The sequence below is a fragment of the Ursus arctos genome, unplaced genomic scaffold (assembly GCF_023065955.2).
Source record: "Ursus arctos isolate Adak ecotype North America unplaced genomic scaffold, UrsArc2.0 scaffold_2, whole genome shotgun sequence".
Classification (NCBI taxonomy): domain Eukaryota; kingdom Metazoa; phylum Chordata; class Mammalia; order Carnivora; family Ursidae; genus Ursus; species Ursus arctos.
In genome coordinates, this window is record NW_026622874.1 from 87,004,448 (window position 1) to 87,027,252 (window position 22,805).

Consider the following 22,805-nt stretch of genomic DNA (forward strand, 5'->3'; position numbering starts at 1 on the left):
AACCAATTTGTGATATCTTTCCAACATTTGGGTGTTAAATCAATTCTACATTTCTTTTTTTTTTTTTTTTTTTTTTTAAAGATTTTATTTATTTATTCGACAGAGATAGAGACAGCCAGCAAGAAAGGGAACACAAGCAGGGGGAGTGGGAGAGGAAGAAGCAGGCTCCTAGCGGAGGAGCCTGATGTGGGGCTCGATCCCATAACGCCAGGATCACGCCCTGAGCCGAAGGCAGACGCTTAACCGTGGTGCCACCCAGGCGCCCCCAATTCTACATTTCTAAGCGTTGCATGCTTCATGAAAGTTCAAGATTAAACATGTGGCAGAGCAGAAACATGCATACACGTCATTCATCCATGACTTCATCATCAACTACGGTCAGGATTTTGCAAATACCTACACAGCGAACTTTAGTTCTCTATCACCTGCAATATCCACTATGCTGTAATAGTTGCCTTAAGCAAGAGACAGAAAAAGGTACACCTTCAACAGCATAACCCTATTTAGATCTTTCTAATCAACTTCAGAAATCCAAAGCATTACTTACTATTCATTTTTTGGTTTCCAGAAACGGTAAAAGCAAGTTGCCACTAAAATTCTGTTCACTTATAGGCTATGATCTGTTACAGGGCACACAACTGAAGGAATACTTGACCATCTTCTTTAATCATAATAATAAGTTGTTTGGGGGCGTCTGGGTGGCTCAGTCGTTAAACGCCTGCCTTCAGCTCAGGTCATGGTCCCAGGGTCCTGGGATCAAGCCCCACATTGGGCTCCCTGCATGGTGGGAAGCTTGCTTCTCCCTCTCCCTCTGTGGCTCCCCCTGCTTGTGTGCTCTCTCTCTCTCTCCCAAATAAATAAATAAAATCTTTTTAAATAATAAGAAGCTGTTTGTTTATTCAGTCTCAAAATGAGGGAGGAGGAGGGCACCAGGAACTGCTGTCGAATAGAACACCTCTTCTCCACTTCAAGCAGCACAGAGCACTTGCCATTCCCTTGAAAACCGCTCTCCCCACTGCAGACGAAGGCAAAGCTCATCCCAAAGAACAGGAAATGCCTTCAACAGTAGGAACTCAGGATAAATTCAACTGCCCTCAGGAGCAGCATGATGTAAAAACAGCAGCCCTGAGTGGCGTGCTGAAAATGCTATTACATCAATTCTCTTGAAGATTACAACTTCAAATACATCCTCCACAAGCTTTCTCTTTCATTCTGTACAAGTCTGGGCTACTTCTAACAACTTGAGAAAATGCAGGAGGGGAGGAAAAAGAAATCCCTGCAGTGACCTTTCTTTACAGAATAAAGAAATGACCCTTCATAAGCATCTCCTTCCATCCGGAGGCCTGTGGGTTATCAATCCATACTTCAGGGTGATGGGCGTTAAGAAGGAGGGCGCTTGTTGGGATGAGCACTGGGTGTTGTATTAAAGTAATAAACCACTGAATTCTACTCCTGAAACCAATACTGTACGGTATGGTATGTTCATGAACTAGAATTTAAATAAAAATTTGAAAAAAATAAAAATAAATAAATAAATAAGAGTTCCATTATTTCACTCCCCCACCACAACCCCCTTGCACTTCTGTTTTTCTCCTCTACCTCTTTTGTCTCTATTTTCTCCCAAAGCCCTCATTCTTACTCTCTCAGCTGGGAATGCCTCATATTACCAAATATTCCATCTGGCAATTCATTTTCCCGTAGATAGGAAATGCTCTATGCTCCCAGAAGTAAAAAATCCCTACACTATGGAAAAAGCAGCAGAAAGCCCTCCTTTCTCTCATTTGGAAGAAGGGGAGACGGCCAGGCAAAAAGCCAACTGAAAGTGAAAGTTATTCTTTACCTGAAAGAACAGCCGGATCAAATATTTTTTTCTCACTAGCTTTGTATCCAGAAGACTTGTTAGTAAAATAGTGTTTCCCTTTACCATCTTCACATATATAATTTATGCTCGTAACATAGCTAATTCTTGGCCAATGATTTTAACAGACAATAAGCACTTCTAGGTTGAAGCTCAGGTTCTTAGTGTGAGCTTCTGAAAAGGTTCAATGATTTTTATTACACCACCGTATCAGAAAAGAAATGACAATTCTTTCTGTGCTGCTTGCCCCTTAATTATCTGGTCCCAGGCACAACGTGACCCCAGATTCAGCACAGCAGATTTCAGGAATCTGAAGAACAGACTCTAGAAAGGTGTGATGTCTGGGCTTATGTTTGGGGGAAAGGAGGAGCAGAACTCAGTTTCGAATTCAACTACTTCCTTCTCCAGTGGCTACAAAGGGTATAACCAACACACAGAACTGCAAGTATCCTTCTGGGGCCCCAAATCAACTCCCCTCGGCCTGGTATGTGGTCACCTCAACAATGGCATAAATTGCATAGACGCTCAGCCAACCATCCACAGGGTTAAAAACAAAAACAAACAACTATGCAGCCCAGACAGCAAGCAGGCCATGATGGAACTGAGCCAGGAAAAACCCTTTTAGATGGTTTATTCAAAGGATCGTAGTATGGGGGCACCTGGGTGGCTCAGCTGGTTGAGCGACTCTTGGTCTCAGCTCAGGTCTTGATCTCAAGGCCACGAGCTCAAGCCCCAAGTTGAGCTCCATGGTGGGCATGGAGCCTACTTAAAAAAAAAAAAAAAAAAAAAAAGGATGTAGGATGGTGACACTGACTCCAGAACTGGTTTGTTCTTCTTTGCCACTACCTAAAGAAAAGTTTACTTTATCATCATTATCAGAAATGTCATCAACTGGGGCGCCTGGGTGGCACAGCGGTTAAGCATCTGCCTTCGGCTCAGGGCGTGATCCCGGCGCTATGGGATCGAGCCCCACATCGGGCTCTTCTGCTATGAGCCTGCTTCTTCCTCTCCCACTCCCCCTGCTTGTGTTCCCTCTCTCGCTGGCTGTTCCTATCTCTGTCGAATAAATAAATAAAATCTTTTAAAAAAAAAAAAAAAGAAATGTCATCAACTGGAGGCGCCCCGGTGGCTCAGTCAGTTAAGCATCTGACTTCAGCTCAGGTCATGATCTCAGGGGCCTGGGATCGAGCCCCATGTCGGGCTCCTTGCTCAGTGGGGAGTCTGCTTGTCCCTTTGCCCCTTCCCCCTGCTCCTGCTCTCTCTCTCAAATAAATAAATGAAATCTTAAAAAGAAAAAAAATGCCAGCAACTGAGCACCATTACTCTTGACATGGCTTTCATGCCATCGACTGGTTCTCATGGATAAATGAGAAGGAGAGAACGACTGAAAGGATTTTAAAGATCACTTCATCCTTTTTTTCCCGTCCTCCCTTCTTGCCGCTTGCTGTGCCGGCCGCGTGCTCCACTGCGCCCCTCGCAAAATTGAGGAAATCAAGGACTTTCTGCTCACGGCCAGACGAAAGGACGCCAAATCCGTCAAGATCAAGAAAAACAAGGACAACGTGAAGTTTAAAGTTTGGTGCAGCAGATACCTTTACACCTTGGTCATCACGGACAAGGAGAAGGCAGAGAAACTGAAGCAGTCCCTGCCCCCGGGTTTGGCAGGGAAGGAACTGAAATGAACCTGGCCCGCCGATCTGAACTATATTAAAGTTTTAAAAATTCTAAAAAAAAAAAAAAAAAAAATCACTTCGTCCAATCCTCTTGTTTCACGAAGAAGGAAATAGAGGCTCCCAAAGGGGCAGGAGTTGCTAAAATCAAAGATGATTTGTGACAAAAATGGACACAGACCCCAAACCCGCATGCTCTCTCCAGTGCTCTTTCCACTATGGGGTGTTTCAAAGTCACAAAGGTTGCATGAGGTAAGCCAGAGTCACTTTTGAAGGGTAGAAAGAGGGAAGTGGTGAACAGAGGAAGAAAACTAGCCTTTTTAAACTTCCATGAGCATGTCACCTAAAAATGCTCTTTCAAATTGTCATTTGTTACTAGTAATTACACTTCAAGGATAGACAAGAAATGCCTGTTCTCCATCAAAGGAAGTGATCCCAGCTGGGTGGAAACATGGCTCCTCCTCGCCTGCGGCTGCTGGGACCATGCATCTGCGGCTCACGTTCCACTGCTTCTTCTCACAGGACATGCCACTCACTAACCCACCTAGGAATGCATTCCCCCTCTAGGGAGGTGATGGAGAGTTATAACAACTGTCCTCATCTTGGAGTGAAGGCAAATGTATCAGAGAGAGCCAGCAAAACCTCTCACCTCATGTCCTACCACTTTAAGTTTGCTAGCCTCCTTGCCATTCCTCAGGGTCTTTGCACCTGCTATTTCCTCTGCCTCAAATGCTGTTCCCCTAGATATCCACATGGCTCACTCCATCACTTCCACCTAGGTTTCTGCTCAAATGGCTGCTCCTCAAAAGCCTTCTATCATCATCCCATCTACATAACACCCCCTGACATTCTCCTTACCCTGGATTTAATCTTCTTCGTCATACTTATAACTGCCTGTAAGCTTATTTGCTTATTGTTTATGGATGTCTGCCCCCTGAGATTATAACCTCCATGAAGGTAGAGACACCGTTTTTGTTTCATTACTTTATCCCCACCAGATGTTTAGTTAGCACGTGGCTGGTATTCAACAAATACCTTACTGAATAAATGAATTAATCTCTGTTGCAGTATCAATCCAATAAATCTCCAGATAAATGGATCACTATACAGAACCAAAAAAAAAAAAAAATTGAATGAAGAATTTTTGTGCCAGTTTGAGGCAATTTGAGAGAAGCAATAAGGATGCTATATTGTTTCTTGGCTGCCCCATCATTCAAATGCTTCGTAGAGAGAGCAGACAGAATGTTAAAAATGGTATTGTTCTAGAAAATCCTGAACCTATAGTCACTGAAACACTAATTTTCAGAGAATTTTATTCCTATAAATTGTACATAATACCCATTTCCTGCATACCCACAACTATCTCAATAATATGAAAATGTTTCCAACTTCATCATAGGATTCAAATGAACAACAGCATCTCCTGCCTGGCTTTTAGGTCCCACATTTACTCTGATGACTTCCAAATCCTGACCTGTGGCCAGATCTCTTTCCTGAGCCCCAGATCCACAGCTCTCAATGTCTCGCTAGATATCCACAGAAGAACACACAAATCTTGAATGCGTTTTCTGCCAAACTGAATTCCCCATCTTCTACCCAAATCCATTTCTTCTTCCTTCAACACTGGCCTGGAAAATTGGCTATCTAAGCCAGAAACTTCCCTTCCCTCAGCCCTACTACCCCGTCACTGACCAAAGCCCCTTGACTGGGTCTCCTAAATGCCCCATCTCCACCCAACAGAAAGGCCTCCGGGCCACATCCTCCCTGTCTTGCTCACACAGGGCTCCAGCCTTGCCCCTCTGCAATCTAGACCCCCTACTGTTCCAGAGCTGTCTTTCCAACACAAAAATGTGGCCATGTGTTCTCCCCTCTACATACTTTTCATTAGCTCCCAAGGAAGGACTATGAATTACAAATCAAAGCCCCCTGCAAGAGCAGGGCCCTTCCTGGCCTGGCCCCGGCCCATCAACCCGGCCACTTACTCCAGCACCCAACCACGCTGAAAATACCTCAGTTCCCGAAGGCCAAATGCTATGCCACCATGGCACTCCACACACTTCCACACAGTAATTACCACAGTGCTGGATAATTACTGTTTGCACAGCTAGCCCCCCACCAAATTATAACTACTGAAGGCCTCACCCTTGTACCCCCACACCTGGCACAGTACCTAACAGGTTTTCAAATCTTTGCTGAACAAAATTTCACAAGAGGTTAACAAAGCGATTGGGTTTTCACCCTCTTTCGCCACTGCACAAAGGTACAACATGTCTCAAGGACGCAAAGTTAAGCGAATGAGATCATTCATCCTACAATGAACTCGCTACTACGGTTCCAAAATGCTAATCTTAAAACTCCTCTTCAAGACAAGGAAATAATCACTTCTACAAACAAACAATTTATGAGATATTTCCTTAGGTATATCCTTACCTGTAAAATGTTCGTAAAAAAGTCATGGTAGAACATGGGCCAATCTTGACGGCCAATATCAACAATAACTTTGCAGAGCTTGTTCCGGATAAAGTAAGGTAAGGTTTTGTGGTGAGCCAAAAGGAGTTTGGGCAGGCAGCTCCGGATTTCCATCTTATCTTGAGATGGGACCCCAAGCCACATTTTATTGATCAGATTCTGAAACACAAATATACATCTTTTAAGTTAACCATCTATACACAAAAATAACTGGTTTTCATCCAATAGTTAGCTGTATCATCTCAAACAAAAAACCCTGCTTTTAAACAAAGATTTAGGGCAATTCGGCAATAAGAGTACTAGGAATATTTAACCTATAATACAATCTCATTCCTGGAAAGATCTGCTAAATAATTTCACAGAAACAAAAGGCTACTTGTGCAAAACTTTCTATTACACCACTGTCTCTAATGGCCACCAAAAAATGACAAAAACTACTTTAATGTTCAAAAATAGGAGGACAGCTTGGTGAATAATGGTATAACCATTTAGTGGCATGAGCAGTATGATTATAATTAGGTTAAAAAAAAAAAGATGTGCATACTGACGCTAAAGGCCAGTGCCAACGACCCAGCACTGTGACCACATAATACTTTTCCAAACAGTAGAAAGTCATCTGACAGCTTACCTCAAACACCGTTAAACTATACATCATGACATAGTCATTCCTGGTGCTGGAGAGGAAGTACAGGCAGAGTCTCCAGGCTCCTATCTGTTGGGCAAAGTTATCAAGAAGCTCCTCTGGAAAAGTTAAATGGCAACAAAAGAAGGCTATGAAAAGACATGAAATCGACACAAGGCTGGGCTGTCTCATTAGCTTTTTAAACACACATCTCTCCATATCATGTGACTGACGCCAAAACCAACTAGAAAAATCCGGCACGTCTTTGAAATAGAAAGGACAGACCATATAACATTTTTCTGACTCTAAGGTGACCATTAGCATGGTGTGTTCAGCCATCTACAGTCTAACAGCTTATGGGCACCTGTTTAGGCAGAGAAACTTTCATTGTTAAAGTTCTTATTTAACCTGGGGCGCCTGGTGGCTCAGACGGTTAGGCACCCAGCTCTTTATTTCGGCTCAGGTCATGATCTCAGCGTTGTGAGATCGAGCCCCACGTCAGGCTCTGAGCTGGGCATGGAGCCTGCTTAAGATTCTGTCTCTCCCGGGGCGCCTGGGTGGCTCAGTCCTTAAGCGTCTGCCTTTGGCTCAGGGCGTGATCCCAGGGCTTTGGGATCGAGCCCCACATCAGGCTCCTCTGCTGGGAGCCTGCTTCGTCCTCTCCCACTCCCCCTGCTTGTGTTCCCTCTCTCGCTGGCTGTCTCTCTCTCTGTCAAATAAATAAATAAAATCTTTAAAAAAACGAAACAAAACAAAAAAAAACCATAAATTTAAAAGGGTAAAAAAATAATTAATTTAAAAATAAAAAACTTTAAAGAATAAAAAGATAAATAAAGGTCAACAACCCCAACAGATTCTAGGAAGTACCTAGAAAAGGAAAAGTACAGCAGCCCGTTCTAATCCTAAAATCACTGCTCCTAGTACTCTACATCCTCACTGAAAATCCCACACAAGGAAGCTGATGGCCTCATCTTTCAACTAAGTAAAAGTCTGTAAGAATCCCAGAGTGGGAGTCGAACCAGAGAATTAGCTCTGACCGGAAATGAGCAACTCTGGGCTGGAGACTTTGCCGCTCACTCAGAGTCTCATTCCAGGTGATTACTGCTTCTCTTTGAGGCTTTGGCTTTCTCCACTAGGAAAATGACCCCCACTGTCCCTAAGGTTCCCTGCAAACAACTCTCTCTAGAGCACTAATAATACACCTTTGGTGGAGGGTGGGTGGAGCCCCTGTAATAAAAGGCCTCCTTCCTTTCTCCCACCTCACTAGGAAAGCCTTCAGTTTATCCTAAGACATCAAAAAAGAAACAAGTGGTGCTAGCCCACACACTCAGACAAAGCTCCAAAGATTGGTACAAAGAGAACCGAATTAAGGCACACCCACCATATAGAACCAAGCCCCCGGGGATCCCCCTTAGCCTGCATTTAAATTAGCATTTGTAGTATCTGGTTATTTAACGCTATTTTATTTTTATTTTCATTTTTTTAAAGATTTTATTTATTTATTTGACAGAGAGAGAGAGACAGTCAGCGAGAGAGGGAACGCATGCAGGGGGAGTGGAAGAGGAAGAAGCAGGCTCCCAGCAGAGCAGGGAGCCCGATGTGAGGTTCGATCCCAGGACCCCGGGGATCACGCCCTGGGCCAAAGGCAGATGCTTAACGACCGAGCCACCCAGGCGCCCCTATTTAACGCTATTTTAAAGTCAGATTAGAATACGATTTTAGTTCAGAGGTTCCACTTTTAATTCATGAACACTGAAAGTGAGCAATATTTGCTTTGCAAACCAAAAAATTAAGAGAAAAACTAAAAGCATTTCAATTAATAAGCTAAAAATAGGACTTCAAAGATAATAGCATTGGGATGTAGCAGACTGATGTAAGGGACAAATCCCTCACCTGCTTTGGTAAAAATCACCAGTGGTATTTTTACTTAAGTATAAGGTACTTTGGTAGCATAAAACTAACAAGGAGATTACCCTGGAGGCAGAAGGGTCAGCCCAACTGAGTAATAAAAGAATCTAGGGAAGCAAGCAGAATGGATCTTCTAAGCCAGATGCCTAATTATCTATTGGGTTCAGCTTCTGTCAGCGCTCCCCCGTTTACAAATATTCTAGTTCTCTACATATACTCCCTCAGAAAAGAACGGATGCACAGGGCAGGCCTAAAAGAGACCACCAACTTTAAAAGTTAAAAAAAAAAAAAAAAAAGTAAGAAATTCACAGCTACCAGGAGCTGATGTGATGTTCAAAGAATACAAGAGAAAATGGGCTACAGCCAAAGGTCTACTGGCCACCTGGAAACCCAGACTCCAGTCCAGCTCTGGACCAAAGGCAGGAATCACACAACACTCGACTGGCCAATATGACTTAGAGAAGCCAAGTGGGACAGAGAAATGGGCCTCCCAAGTCCTAGAGACAGAAAAGGCCTCTACAGAGGTCGCTGCAGAGCAGTCAGACCTCAGAGGGGAAAAGCCTTTAGGTTGGGATAGAGAAGAAAACATTTTTCGTTTTGAAGTTCAGGGGTTAAGTGAGGACTCAGACGGAAAAGAAGATTACTCCAGGAACACAGTGCAACATGTCTCGGAGGAAGAGATCTGACCCCTGAATACACATCCTAGTTTACAGTATGCTTGCATGAATACTGTTCACGTAAATGAGTATGAAATTCAAAAGGAAGTTGGACAAAGTGCTGAGGTTCCCAGAAGACCCAAAGTAATTATATCTACATCTCTGTGTTGTTTAAAGCCTTTATTCATCAAAACTTGCAGAATGGGAGAGATAATAGTAGAGATAAGGAAAAAGAAGCAAGAAACCCCCAAAGGGAATACCAGTTAAAGGACCTACGGGCACGAAATAGGGTTTGGATGAGACTTCCACACGCCGAAACCATGTCGTTTTGACACTTTCATGAGGTTTTTTTTTTTAAGTTAATAGTCACAGGCTTCTTTTATATAAGTTCAACATTGCTGAAATTAACAAAGCTGCGGGAGGGGTTTTCCACACCCGGTCAAAGGAAAGAAAATCCATCACTCTGGATGATAGCGGGCCCCATGGACCACAGCCCTTGCACAGCTAGATTTGCAGACGCCAACAACCAACAAAACGAGAGCAAAAAGAGCAAGAATTCCAGGGGGATACAAGCAGGCTTGATCAGCCCAGGCAACAAACTCCTTCCTCCTTTTTGTCTTAAGTGACTCTTGACGACTCAACACTTACCTATCTCACGTTTTCTTTCATTGGTTGTACAATCATGGAAAAATTCTGTCATCAGACCTTCCAATGCCCTGAGGGAGGCTTCTTCAGATGCCTAATAAAGGAATTTGAAAGAAAAGAAAAAAATCAGTAATTGCATCTCCTACTTTCCTCACTTCCCTCCAGGTCACATTTGTAATTTACTTCCTCAAACATCTTGATTCAACATTCTTCAAATGCATGGGATTCAGAAAAACTGAAGGGAATTTCCCAGCTGGCTCAAAACCCAAATTTTGAGTATACTCTATAAATTCATGCTACTGTGCAATCGATTTTCAGTTATTTATGCTAAGGAAAAGGGAACAAATAACTCAAAATACAACTTCAGAAATATATTAAAAGCCCATTTACAGCCCCTGGCCCTAACTGAACAGGCAGAGTGAAGAGACTGGGTGAGAAGGTGAGGGCTCCCTATAGACTTCCTGTCCATTATACATTTGCCCTGAGTCTAAATAAGTAGCCATATTTGGATTCAGAACTGCAGTCAAAGTGCTGCATGGATCCGTGGGCGTTCTGAAGGCATTTCATGAGTCACGTGTTTCGACAACTTTCAATTTCAAATGAGCAGCCACCAGAGACTAAGGTTAAGGCAGCTAAGAGCCAAATGGAGCAGGAACTCAAAATGAGCACATCCCAACCATGGACCCACAGCCAGCCAGACTCTCAGCAGAGCTGCTCAGGTGGAGAATGAGAGGAGGGGCTCTCGACCCCAATGGCCATCCTCTCCCTCTTCCATGTGGAGCCCCAAACCCACTTACTCTTCTCCCACTCACGTAGGAGACGTCACCTGAAGCAATGAGTTGGAGTCCACACTCCTTCATGCACCCGTCTGCAGAAAAGTAAGCATTCCTAGACCATTTCTGAATACTCACTGGCATTATCTACCCAGGGATAATCAAGAGCCAAGAGCAGTTCTGACTTCTTAATTATCTTTTAATTCCAGTCTCCCCACCTCCCCCCTCCTCCCTTCTCCACATCCTCTCCATTGCCCCTACAGTGAGAGCAGACTATAAAAACTGCATTTTAAAACGAGTCCACACTCCAATATACGTATCAAACTGTAATATTACTGGAGGCCTCCACTTGGTAACTGACTTCAAACACCGAGGAACCTGGCCCATCTCTGTGGATAAACACGCACTTCTTAGGACTGATAACTAATTATAGAGGCGGAGTCAGGCTTGCACCAGCCCATTGACATCAACTAGCATGGTGCAGAGCACACGAGGGCCGCATTCAAACAGTGCCACGCACGGCTGTCCCTCCCATGCTGCAGTCATATGTGAACGGCTGGGCCATGACAACTCACAATGACATGCTGAGGGATGAATTACTATACAATAGTTTTAGCACTTGGGAGTTACCTGAATTTTATTTTTATGATCAAGATTAGCCCTCGAATCTTACTCTTTTTTCAAACCAATGTTATCGGTTCAACTGAAAAATATCCTTGGATTCCAAGTTAAACAGTTTTATTAAAAACTACAAATTTTGGGGTGCCTGGCTGGCTCAGTCGGTAGAGCGCAAAACTCTTGATCTCAGGGTCGTGAGTTCGAGCCCCATGTTGGGCATGGAGCCTACTTAAAAAAAAAAAAAAAAAAAAAACACTACACATTTTTTCAAATGGAGAAATAACTGAAATGTCAGGCTAAAAGAAGCCTGCAATCTTTTTCACCTATTTCAAGTTTTTGTGTTGATCAAAACACCCTCACCGTTCTCCCTTTCTAAGTAAATGCTGAAAATTCAAATTCCTAAAATGAATTGATATAAATAAAGAATGCTTTGGTCTGTTCATAAATCAACTTGGGATACACATTTCATTTGAAAAAAGGATTTGCTGTTTTAAAAAAAGTTTCTGGAAAGATCTGAAAGAATGAAAGGAAAATCTCACAAGTAATTTACTGACAAAAAATAAAAATTAACATAAATTAAGAGATATCTGTTGAACTTAAGTCAGCTATTTAGTTAAAATAAATCAGTAGTTCTTCTGGAGCCAAAATGGGTCCCTGAAAACTAAGGACACATTTTCAAGTCCCACCTGCTCCACAACTTTTTCTTGTAGTGAAACATTTCAGAGCAGATCCCAGAGAACACTTGAGCTCATCACATTCAGGCAATCAACCATCAAGGTCTATTTTGTACTGGTTCTTGAGGCAGAAATTTGTGAACAATTACCAGCCATGCATTAAATGCTACTGGGGCAAGTTCAGGACAATCTCTCCAAAGAATGCAATTCTAACTCCACTCCCAATCCCATGCACCCCTCCCCTGCTCCAACCCAAGAAGCACTCCAGCAGAAAAGCAGAAAGACGAAAGTATGCACAAGGATCACAGATTGGATGCTCTCCACCAAATGATGGTTACATGGAAAAGGAAACTCCAAAACCTAACTCAGTAGTATCGCCAGGTGTTTCCCAACAAAATAGCACGCTGTTCACATTTTCAATCACTTCTATAACTGTAGTAAGTACTAATACTACCTCACAGTGACCCATGTAAAGCTGCTATGTAAACTCTAAAGAATTATCTAATTCATAGTTATGGCTGCTATCATTTGTATTTGGTCTTAAATACCAAATGAAAACAATCCAAAACAAACAAAAAAAAAGAGAAGTGGTCAGGCCTACTTTGAAACTGGAGATTCATGTCCTCAGGCTTTACAGGCTTTGTCCAAACATATCTAGTGAGGCTTTTCCAACTGGATTCAAAAATGAAACTCTGTTTTACGGGAGACAAAAAGGAGGCTGAGGCCTTGCTGAAGTCATACAATTAGAACAAAGATGTAAAAACACAAAAGATAAGCTCAAGACCTCAAATGGTCAAAGGATATTGGAGAATTCACCCGAACTGGCAAGAAGGCTCCTGGAACCTTTGCCAGATGTTTCAACCAGGTGGTGAAGCCAAAATCCAGACTGCTGTGGGTTTAGGAATTAAAGGCAAGTAAGGGAGTGGTAATATTCCGTGAAGACTACACTTTCCAGTAATAAAGGGACAAAGAACATAAAACAAAAACCAAGTGCCATGATGTGGTAGGAAGAGAAGGCTCCAATTCCCAAAGACCATTCAAGCACTGCACTGCTTTATGAAGCACATCCAGGATTCAAGTACACCCGACGGCCAGATTGTGCTTGGGATTTAAGATCCAGATCTTGAAGAATGAAGGCAAGAGAAGATTAAATTAAAACCAAGTAAGACACATTCACATGAAAATATTCCAGTTGGATTGCAGATATAAAATGTGATAAAATAATAAAGCTTCTAAAAGATAATATAGAACACCTTCATGACCTTGGGGTATAGAAAAAATTTCTTAAATAAGACACATAAAAGCACTAAACATAAAGGAAAAGACTGATAAATCAGAACACTCATCAAATGGCACAATGAAGAGAGTTCAAAAGAAAGCCCCAAAATGGGGAAAGATATTTCCAACATAGGTTAACTAACAAGAGGACTTAGAGGAAACACAAATGACTCAATTTTTTTGACGGCAAACAGTTCATTGTAAGAAGGTATTCAAAAAGCCTATACAGAAAATAAGTGCTCAACCTCTTAAGTGGTCAGAAAAATGCAAATTAAAAACAAGATGGCACTACACATCCACCAAAATGGCTACAATTAAAAAGGCAATAACAAGTGTTGGTAAGGATATTGAGCAACTGGAACACGCACACAGTGCTGCTGGTGGGAGCATGCACTGGTATAACCACTTTAGAAAACCATTTGGCTGAATGGGAGAAGACATATGCAAATGACATATCCGATAAAGCGTTAGTATCCACAATATATAAAGAATATACAACACCGAAAAAGCAAACAATCCAATTTAAAAATGGGCAGAAGACATGAACAGTCATTTCCCCAAAGAAGACACACAGATGGCCAACAGACATATGAAAAGATGCTCATCATCACTCATCATCAGGGAAATGCAAATCAAAACTACAACGAGATATCACCTCACACCTGTAAAATGGCTAAAACCAACAGCACAAGAACAAAATGTGTTGGCAAGGATGTAGAGAAAAAGGAATCCCCGTGCACTGTTGGTGGGAATGCAAACTGGTGCAGCCACTTTGGAAAACAGTATGGAGGTTCCTCAAAAAGTTAAAAATTAAATAAATAAATAAAGTTAAAAATAGACCTACCCTATGTCCAATAATCACACTACTGGGTATTTACCCAAAAAATATAAAAACACTGATTCAAAGGGATACATGCACCCCTATGTTTATAGCAGCATTATTTACAATAGCCAAATTATGGAAGCAGCCCAAGTATCCATCGATAGATGAATGAATAAATAAGTTGTAGTATGTGTGTGTCTGTGTGTGTATATATATATACACACACAGACACACACACACACAATGGAATATTATTGAGCCATAAAAAAGAATGAAATCTTGCCATCTGCAACAACATGGATAGAGCTAAAGAATATTATGCTAAGTGAAGTAAGTCAGTCAGAGAAAGACAAATACCGTATGATTTCTCTCATATGTGGAATTAAGACAAACAAAAATGAGCGAAGGGAAAAAAAGAGAGACAAACCAAAAAACAGAATCTTAATTACAGAGAACAATCTGATGGCTACCAGAGGGGAGGTGGATGAGGGAATGGGTAAAATAGGCGATGGGGATTAAGGAGTGCACCTGTCATCATGGCACAGGGTGATGTATGGAAGTGCTGAATCACTACATTGTACATCTGAAACTAATGTGACTCTGTATGTTAACTATACTGGAATTTAAAACAAAATAATTTTAAAGAAGAAAACCAGTGGCAGCTGAACACATGCATACCTTATGATCCTGCAATTCTACTCCTTGATAACTCCAACAGAAATCTGTGCATACCAAAAAAAAAGTACATAAAGGTCCACAGCATCATTATTCATAATATCCAAAAAAGTCAAAAGAACCCAAATGACCATCACCAGTGGAATGGATAAATAGCGGTTTATTCAGCAGAATATTATAAGACAACAAGAATGAATAAATGTTGTTCCCTGCAACAACATGGATGAATCTCACAAACACAACGCTGAGTAAAAGAAGCCAGAACACATCCTTCCTGATTCACTACATGGTCATTTTAAAAACAAGCACAATGAACCTATGGTGTGTTATAATCACAATGGTGGTTACCTTTGGGGAAGAGGGATTCTGAGATACTAGTAATATTCTATTTTCTTGATCTGAGTGTTAGGCACACAAGGATGATCTTTACATTATGATTTGAGCACTGTTCTGTAAATACACATGCACCATTTAAAAAACTAATATACTTATTTTTAGCATTCAGGTTGGTATTTTCAGATACTAAATTTAGAAGTTCTGTTTTTTCCTGTATTAACACAACTACTGAGAGCAATTGGGGTCCTGCAAGTCACGTCTGAGTGGGAGACTCCTGGACTGCCGGGAGCCATCACCTATTTGTTTCCAGAGCTGGGAGGGTGACAACACAAAGGATTACAAGCCCAAAAGCCTATGTACGCTTCCCCAAGAGTTCCTTGGCTTACCACAGCAGCAAATTAAAACCCTGGGGCAGGAATCAAAAATAACCTGGGTCAGAAGATACTCTCAGAGAGCCATGTGTGTATCTAAAATAAACCAAAGTTTTCTGTTCCAGAAAGAGTTAAAATCTGTAAAGTGGAGGAGCTTTCAGCTGGGCCTGCTCTGACTTTATCTGCTCCTTTTATTGCACTGCTCATGGTTCAGCAGTTCAGAGACCTATCTACTACTGGCTCATTTATTAAGGAACAACGAAGTCAACCAACACCCATAATCACCTAATAAATGACAAGAAAAACCTGAAAGGGAAACGATCATGTAATCTGAAATCTTCTTTGACTCTTCCTTGTATCTTCTATGCCCACAACTAAGATCATCAGGCTGGCTGGTTCCTGCTTTACACTGTCTTTTAGATTTGTACCTTTTCCCTCACCACTACTTCTACTAGGCCCTAATGCCCTTCTGCCAAAACTACTATAACTTCTCTTAACCTGGTCGCCTTGATGTCAGCTTCCCCAATTCCAATCGAATCTGTGCCTCAGCGCCAGATAAATTCTTCTAAATATTGATTCTCTTCCCCAATTATTCTAAATCTAGCTTTAAAGAACCTTTGAATCTGGACTGAGAAACTCAGCCATTCATTCGACAAACAAATAAGCTCAATGCCACTAAGTAACTGACTGCATTAAGCCCAGAGATATAAAGATGAGTAAGACCATCCCCGACTTCAAGGAACTGGAGGTAGCCTGAGGGAGAGACGGGAAGAGCCTAAAACAAAAAAGGAGAATATGATGGTTTACATCGTTTAGTAGTGACAGATGTAAAAATGGCTTCAGGAGCCCAAAGGGAACTAACTCTGTCTGAGGGACAGAAGGACAGCTTCGCAGAGGAGATAACATTATCTTGGGTTTTGAAGAATGCAGAGAAGTTTACTAGGATGAAGGGAGAAGGAAAGCACGCCTGATTCACCATCACTCACCACAAGAAACCATCACTCTAGTCTGAACGCCCGTGGTCTCCTAAGCAAATGTCTATTCCCATCCTGCATTTGCTCCTGGTTCTGCAATTCTTAGTTCTACCTTCATGAAATTTTTCACAAAACGAAAAGTTTACAGCATGGCTCCCTTATTTGTATCTCGAGTCTCTGTCATGTAATCAGTACCAGTTTTGCCTGTGGCCCTGTTCTCCGGTCAGTTCAGCATAGCATGATGAAATAGCACAGACTCTGGGCTTGGGGTCCTTGAGTTTGACTTCAAATGCACCTCAACCTCGGCCTAATTATTTAATCTGTCACTTTTTTCCTTTTGTGCCCAACTGGGGATAAGAGAACCCAACACATGGGACCGTTCTAAGGATTAAATAATCTGTGTAAAGCACACAGTGAACAGAATGCCAGGAATAAAGTAAGGGCCAAAAGTCCCATCTGTAAGTGTTAACACTTCATCGGTACTGGGCCTCTCTCCTTAACCAGAACATAAAGTGCCTGGAAAGAGACTCTGCCTAACACATCTGTACTTTCTACCACATCCAGCATGGACTGCTGCTCAGATATTTTAGTCTGAATTCAGGAGAGAAAAAGGAACAAGACAGTATCACTTTTAGTTTCTCAGGAATACTGGTAATCCCTCCAGATTTAAGATACACGTGACTATTTAAATTTCCCCCGTTAGGGCCCCTGACCACAATGACCTTTGCTCACAAGCACTCAATGAACATTAAAAAAAAAAAAAAAAAAAAAAAGAACAAAAAAACCAGGAGACTGCTAACAATTTACCTTAAAAAACACTGAGACTGAAGGTGGATAAATGGTGCTTTGTCCATTAAGGCACCTACATGACAGGTTTCTCAAATCCTGACTAAAATTTGTTATGTTTTATCTAATTGCCTCTAAACACCCCCTCTAAAGCCATAATCTTTAGGGCGCCTGGGTGGCTCAGTCATTAAGCATCTGACTCTTGATTTCAGCTCAGGTCTTGATCTCAGGGTCCTGAGTTCAAGCCCCACGTTGGGCTCTATGCTGGGCATGCGGCCTATTTTAAAAAAATAAAAAATTATAAAGAAATAAAATAAAGCATACCTTTTTACAAAATCGATGCTGGGGAAAAAAATGACTCTTTTTCAAAGAAGCTTTTATCAAGTTTTTAGGCACCTTTTCCAGGAGCCACATTTCACGTATCCTACAAGGAGGTAAACCCTACAAGCCTCCTATACTTAGGTTCATGGCCTCCTTGACACCAAACCTAAAAAAAAAAGAGGACTAGCATCCCGGAGTCTCATTCAAACATTCCTGCGGCACACCCAGAACAATGTTATTACTGCACCTGCCTGTATATCAAGAAGGTATCTGAGAAAGTGATTCTGTACCAGCTGCTGCCCAAGGCTGAAAGTATGCAAAGCCAACCTGATGTGTTACAACAGATGCCGTTAGCAAAGACATTCAATCTCATACAAACTTCCTGGGAAGCTAACAGGATTATCGTGGGTGTTCAAACTCTCAAAAGAACACTTTTCTCCCCTACTCTCTTCATGGCAAAGAAAACAGACGAGCAAAGAGTCCCTCTGGCCCTCAGGCCCAAGTACAAGCCTGAGATGAAATACAAAGCTTAAAGGAAGGCTTGATGGGAATCAACGTGACATCTATCTGGCCCCTCTGATGTCACTGGGCTCAAAACGCTAGAAAGCAGGAAAGCCTGTAGAGGAAGCCCCAGTCTGGACGGCAACGTTCACAGGTCTTCCCCCACTTTCCTGTCTCTGCTCTGTGTGTCTCAAACGGCAGATACTAACCTTCGGAAAAGAAAAAAAAAAAAAAAGAAAGAAAGAAAAGAAAAGAAAAGAAAAGAAAAGAAAACGAACGAACCACACATCGTGATTAAGCAGAAATCTCACTTCACTTCTCTAAAAACAAACTGTGTCGAAACCAGTCGGACCTTGGAAGTCCAGCACTCAGAAGGGCAGGCCCTGAAACCCAGCGTGCCGAGTGCCTTGCTCACATGCACGCAGCTAGCGAGCGGCAGGCCAAGCCTCCCGACTCCGTCACATCCACGCCCGTGTCCAGGTGTCCCCTAGCAAGTCTGTGAGAGAGAAGTAGAGGCAAGGCTAAGCGGAGGGGTCGTCTAGGGCTCCAGATGTACAGCGAAGTAATTAACTGCAAAAATTATGAACAGAAGTTACAGGAAAAAAATGTTTTCTACCGCAGGAAAGGAACAGAGACACGCCATGTTCCGGGCAAGCAAGGCCAGGGCAGATGCACTTACCATGACTCCATGGACGCATGTCTGGAACTAACTACTGAAGTTATGCATTTGCCTCAGAAGGGCCGCTCGTTGTCTTGCCTACAGCTTAACCCTGAAAGTATGTGCCCTTTGGGAGTGACGATGGATCTAACTTTCTACAGAATCATCATGTAGATACTGATGCGTGATGATCAGGGTAGCGTCTGATTAAAACATGTACTTCGGCCACATCTAAGTATAATTCTAACCATTAAAGGCACTTTTCTGCTCTAGTCTAAAACTACCGTCAAGCTGACCAATGGCAAAACACACCTCCCAGGATTTCCTGAGTGTGCACAGTATTTCTTGGGTTTGGGTCAGATTCTCTGTCTCTCCGTGAACAAAACGGGTCTGTTTACTGCTGAGGTAGAGCAGGATAACTGCCAGGCATCTGGGCCAGAAAGTCCAACTGGTCCCCCTGTGGGGGTGATAAAGTCGAGGCAGCATTTTCTGTCCCCCCCGGGGACCAATTAGAGGAAACATCTTGTACACAGAGGACAGTATGTTTTATGCTGGGAAAACCTATCCTTGTACTATACGGGACAAAACATAAAAACCAGAACTAATGAGCTCCTGATGGACAGGAGCACTGGTTTCAAAAATTTAAAACAAATCTCAAGAAGATTAAAGAGTCATGACAAGTAAATGCTACACTTGATTCTAAGGCTAGATCCTGTGCTGAAGGGGAAAAAATGCTATAAAGGAAGAACTGGGCCAAGGGACAAAACTGGATACAGACGGTAGATCAGATAAAAGTCCTGAATCAACGTTACAGTAACCGAGGTTGATAACTGCACTGCGGCTTTGTAAGAGAACATCCCTGTGAGAAAATACACCACATAGGGTCAATGGGCCAGGACGTAGGCGACTTCCTCTCCAATAGTTCAGAAAAAAACCTACGTGTGCATACATTCATACACGTATGTGCATCTGTATACATAGGAAAGGTATAAATAGTAAGGCAAACAGGGCAATGCTAACAACAGTGGAGGCTGGGTAAAGGGTATGAGAGTGCTCTTGGTACTACTCATTCCTTGCAATCTGTCTGTCAGCTTGGAATTATTTCCAAATAAAAAGTTTTTTAAAACTTCTGGTAGATTGGTGCCCTCCCACTTTGCTCCTCACTGCTCCAAGCTAGCTGGGCAGAGGAAAGAGAAAGTGAGACAAGGATACAACAGGCCAGAGGAGACTGACAGGTCTCTCAGATGCCAGGTTTACTATCACACACTGTTTCTGAAAGAGGATGGTACATAGCCTAGGCATTAAAAATTTTGCATCTGCTGGTTGAGCAACAAGCATATCCCACTAGGAGCTAAAATACATATAAGTTACATGCTTATTTATTTATATTACAGTGGAAGGCTTTAATTACACAGCCAAAAAGGCAAATGGTAAGAATAGTTATTCTGCGAGAAACTTTCTAAGATAAGTGAGTAATAGAGCTCAAAATAGTCTCTCTCTCCACAATTCCATCTGCTGCGTTTTCCCAGGTACTTCTCCCAGGAGGATGAATATTTATATCTGCATGCCTAGTCAATTAAACACAAGAGATACTGAGCACAAGGCATGCTATCAAGAAATCCTAAAACAGAAACACAGGATCTTAGGAGAGAAATACAAACCCCAGAGAACAGCAAGTCCAACCTCACTTCAGAGAAGGAAAACGAAGCTCAGAGCGCGTATCCTGACCAACATCAACCAGCTACTGGTGAAGCGAAGGCCCTGAGCAGGACCACCAGAGCCTTTTCCCGGCAAGCTCCTCTACCCCTTAAAGAAGGACACAGAGTTCCAGGGCTATGAGGATGATGAGTGAGCTGGCGTTACCTTGCAGGGCATGAAATCAGGGAATGAGTGAGTGTGAAGCTGACAGAGCACTATAAACACGGGCTGCAAATCTAAAATCCCAACCAACATGACCGCTCATACATACAGGGTTTCACATCAGCTGCTCTTACTACCTGCAACTGTTCAAGAGCAAGTTTGTAAAACCCATGCCACCTTCATCCTGAATTACTCCCAGACAGCACTGGCATTTTAAATACCAGTTAAAATAACATTTATTTCATGTTGGCAAAAAACTCCAGGCCGTGTTACAGACTGTTGGGATGGGAAGGAGCACAAGCACTTCCTTTCTCCCTTCCAGGTTTATCCAGTTGCTACACAGTCTTAAGCAATCAAGTGCAGATCAAAGTCCAACCTCCTTTTCATGCCTGGCAAAGCTGCAGTGCCTCTTCCTTCCATCCTGAACTGACCAGCCAGGCCCAACAACAATAGGAAGGCAGGACAAGCGGGACACAAGCTTCTCTTGAAGATAAGCAGGTGAGAGAAGTCCAAGGACAGAGCTAGGCAGTGTTCTGACACAGTGACCTCACACCTGGGAGGTAAGGGCCAATGGCGTTGGGCTCTTCCCAATGCACCCTTCATAAATAAATCAGGAGCTACACCCTTCCTGTGGGAAGGAAAGAATGAGAAGGGGAAGACAGCACAGAAAATGTGCTCCAATACTGCTCCCACCTGGGGTAGAGATGACAAGCCCCTGAACACGCAGCAAGCCAGGAAGGAGGACACAGGCGCAACCCGGTGAATGTACATACTTGGATGTTACTGAACTGTACATCTGAAAATGGTAAATTTTATGTTTATTTTAACACACACACACACACATACACACACACACACACACAAACCCTTGACTGGGGGGGGAAATATGTTAAGGCACCATTTCTAATACATTAAAGTAAGTATAAAGGATGCTTAAGTAAATAGTAAGTAAACAAAATAAACCTACAAGGGTGATCTATAAATCCTATAAAGAGACAAAAATAGGAGAGGATGCAGGTAGCAAAAAAGAAAAAAAAACACCCGACAAAAGTAAAATCTAAGTTGGTGATAACTTTTCCTACCCACCCCCAGAAAGATATTATGGAACAATGAAGCCATTTTTTCAACCTATTAAATTTACAACAATTTTCTTAAGACTACCCAAAGCTGAGGGGTGTATTATCTACAGCTGGTGGGAAGAATAAACTGGTATAAACTTTCTGGAAAACAAATTGATGACGTACCATAAAAATATTCATACTAAATCTAAAACTATTTTAAAATAAAAGGTTTATTAAAAAATCTTCATACCCTTGGGTCCTTCTGGGAATCTAGCCTAAGGCAATTTTCTGAAATACAGAAAAAGCTCTTTGCAAAAACATTAATCACATTATTACTTACAATGGCAAAAAAAAATGGAACAATCTAACTGCCCAAGAATCCATGCAATGCAATATTGCACAGCCACTGTAAATATTTATGAAGTATCTGATGATCTGGAAAACCACTTATACTATAATGTTACATGGAAAAAGCAGAAGGAAAGAAGTACATTTACAGTGTGATCTCAGCCATATTTAAAAAGTAAACAGGAAAAAAGACTAGAAGGAAACAAAATCCAAAAAGTTGAATCAGAGGACGGTGAGCTCTTGTCTGTTTTGTCCTTACAACAATAGTCTACAGAGTTCAAAATACTGTTTCCCATGAGGGAAAAAATAACTCGGCCAAATCAAGAGGTGGCAGAGAGGACGGACAGCACCAGCCCTACTTCAATCACCAAACGGTACGAGAATGAAGCAGCCACAGAAACTGAGCTAACTCACTGGCCACAAATCTTGAAAAGGCTTCACTACTTCCGTTGCTTTTTTAAAAACTAAATCCCCACGGGAGAAGAGGATGCAGGAACCCCCTGTGCCGTGTGTGCAACTCCTCTGCAGGTCTACAGGGACTTCAAAATAAGATGTTTAAGTTAAATAAATAAATCCTCGAAAGATCTCTTGCTTTGTCTTTCTCTCCAAACAGAATGTGGAATGTAGATGAATAATTTCCCGGGCTGGATAAAAAGCACAGGACTCCTTTTGTCATGAATTAAATAAAAGACTTTTCTGGAGCGGATGCCTTCAAAGAAATCACCGGGCTGCCTAGCAGACAGCGCGCTCTTCGGCATTTCCAAGCTTTCGTCTTCAAGAACTGACCACTCTTCCATGTGTATCCGTGGCTCCATCTGCCCAAAAATGGCCCTTCTGCTTCTCCACCTCAAGCCCCAAATCCTTTGCCTTGTGACTTCCTATTTCTGCTCTGAAACCCAACCAGGTGTCACCTCCTTTGG

At 42.2% G+C, this 22,805-nt stretch overlaps 2 protein-coding genes across 4 annotated transcripts in view; one reads left to right on the top strand and one right to left on the bottom strand.

The window, feature by feature from the left end:
• Nucleotides 1-22,805, bottom strand: part of XPO6 (exportin 6) — a 100,939-nt gene that overhangs the window by 62,201 nt on the left and 15,933 nt on the right. For 2 of the 3 annotated variants that reach the window (XM_026515665.4, XM_026515664.4), the window contains exons 2-4: nt 9,832-9,922; nt 6,626-6,738; nt 5,959-6,156 (exon numbers count right to left, since the gene is read on the bottom strand). In XM_026515665.4, coding sequence (XP_026371450.1) covers nt 5,959-6,156; nt 6,626-6,738; nt 9,832-9,922 — 402 coding nt within the window. Of the gene's footprint in view, nt 1-5,958; nt 6,157-6,625; nt 6,739-9,831; nt 9,924-22,805 lie in introns of those variants that run through there. The other variant, XM_044390287.3, reaches the window with a different exon arrangement.
• Nucleotides 2,659-3,555, top strand: LOC113267981 (60S ribosomal protein L38-like). The gene is made up of 2 exons (XM_044390244.3): nt 2,659-2,682; nt 3,250-3,555. Exons 1-2 carry the CDS (start codon nt 2,659-2,661, stop codon nt 3,538-3,540), a joined length of 315 nt encoding a protein of 104 aa, XP_044246179.1. The 3' UTR covers nt 3,541-3,555.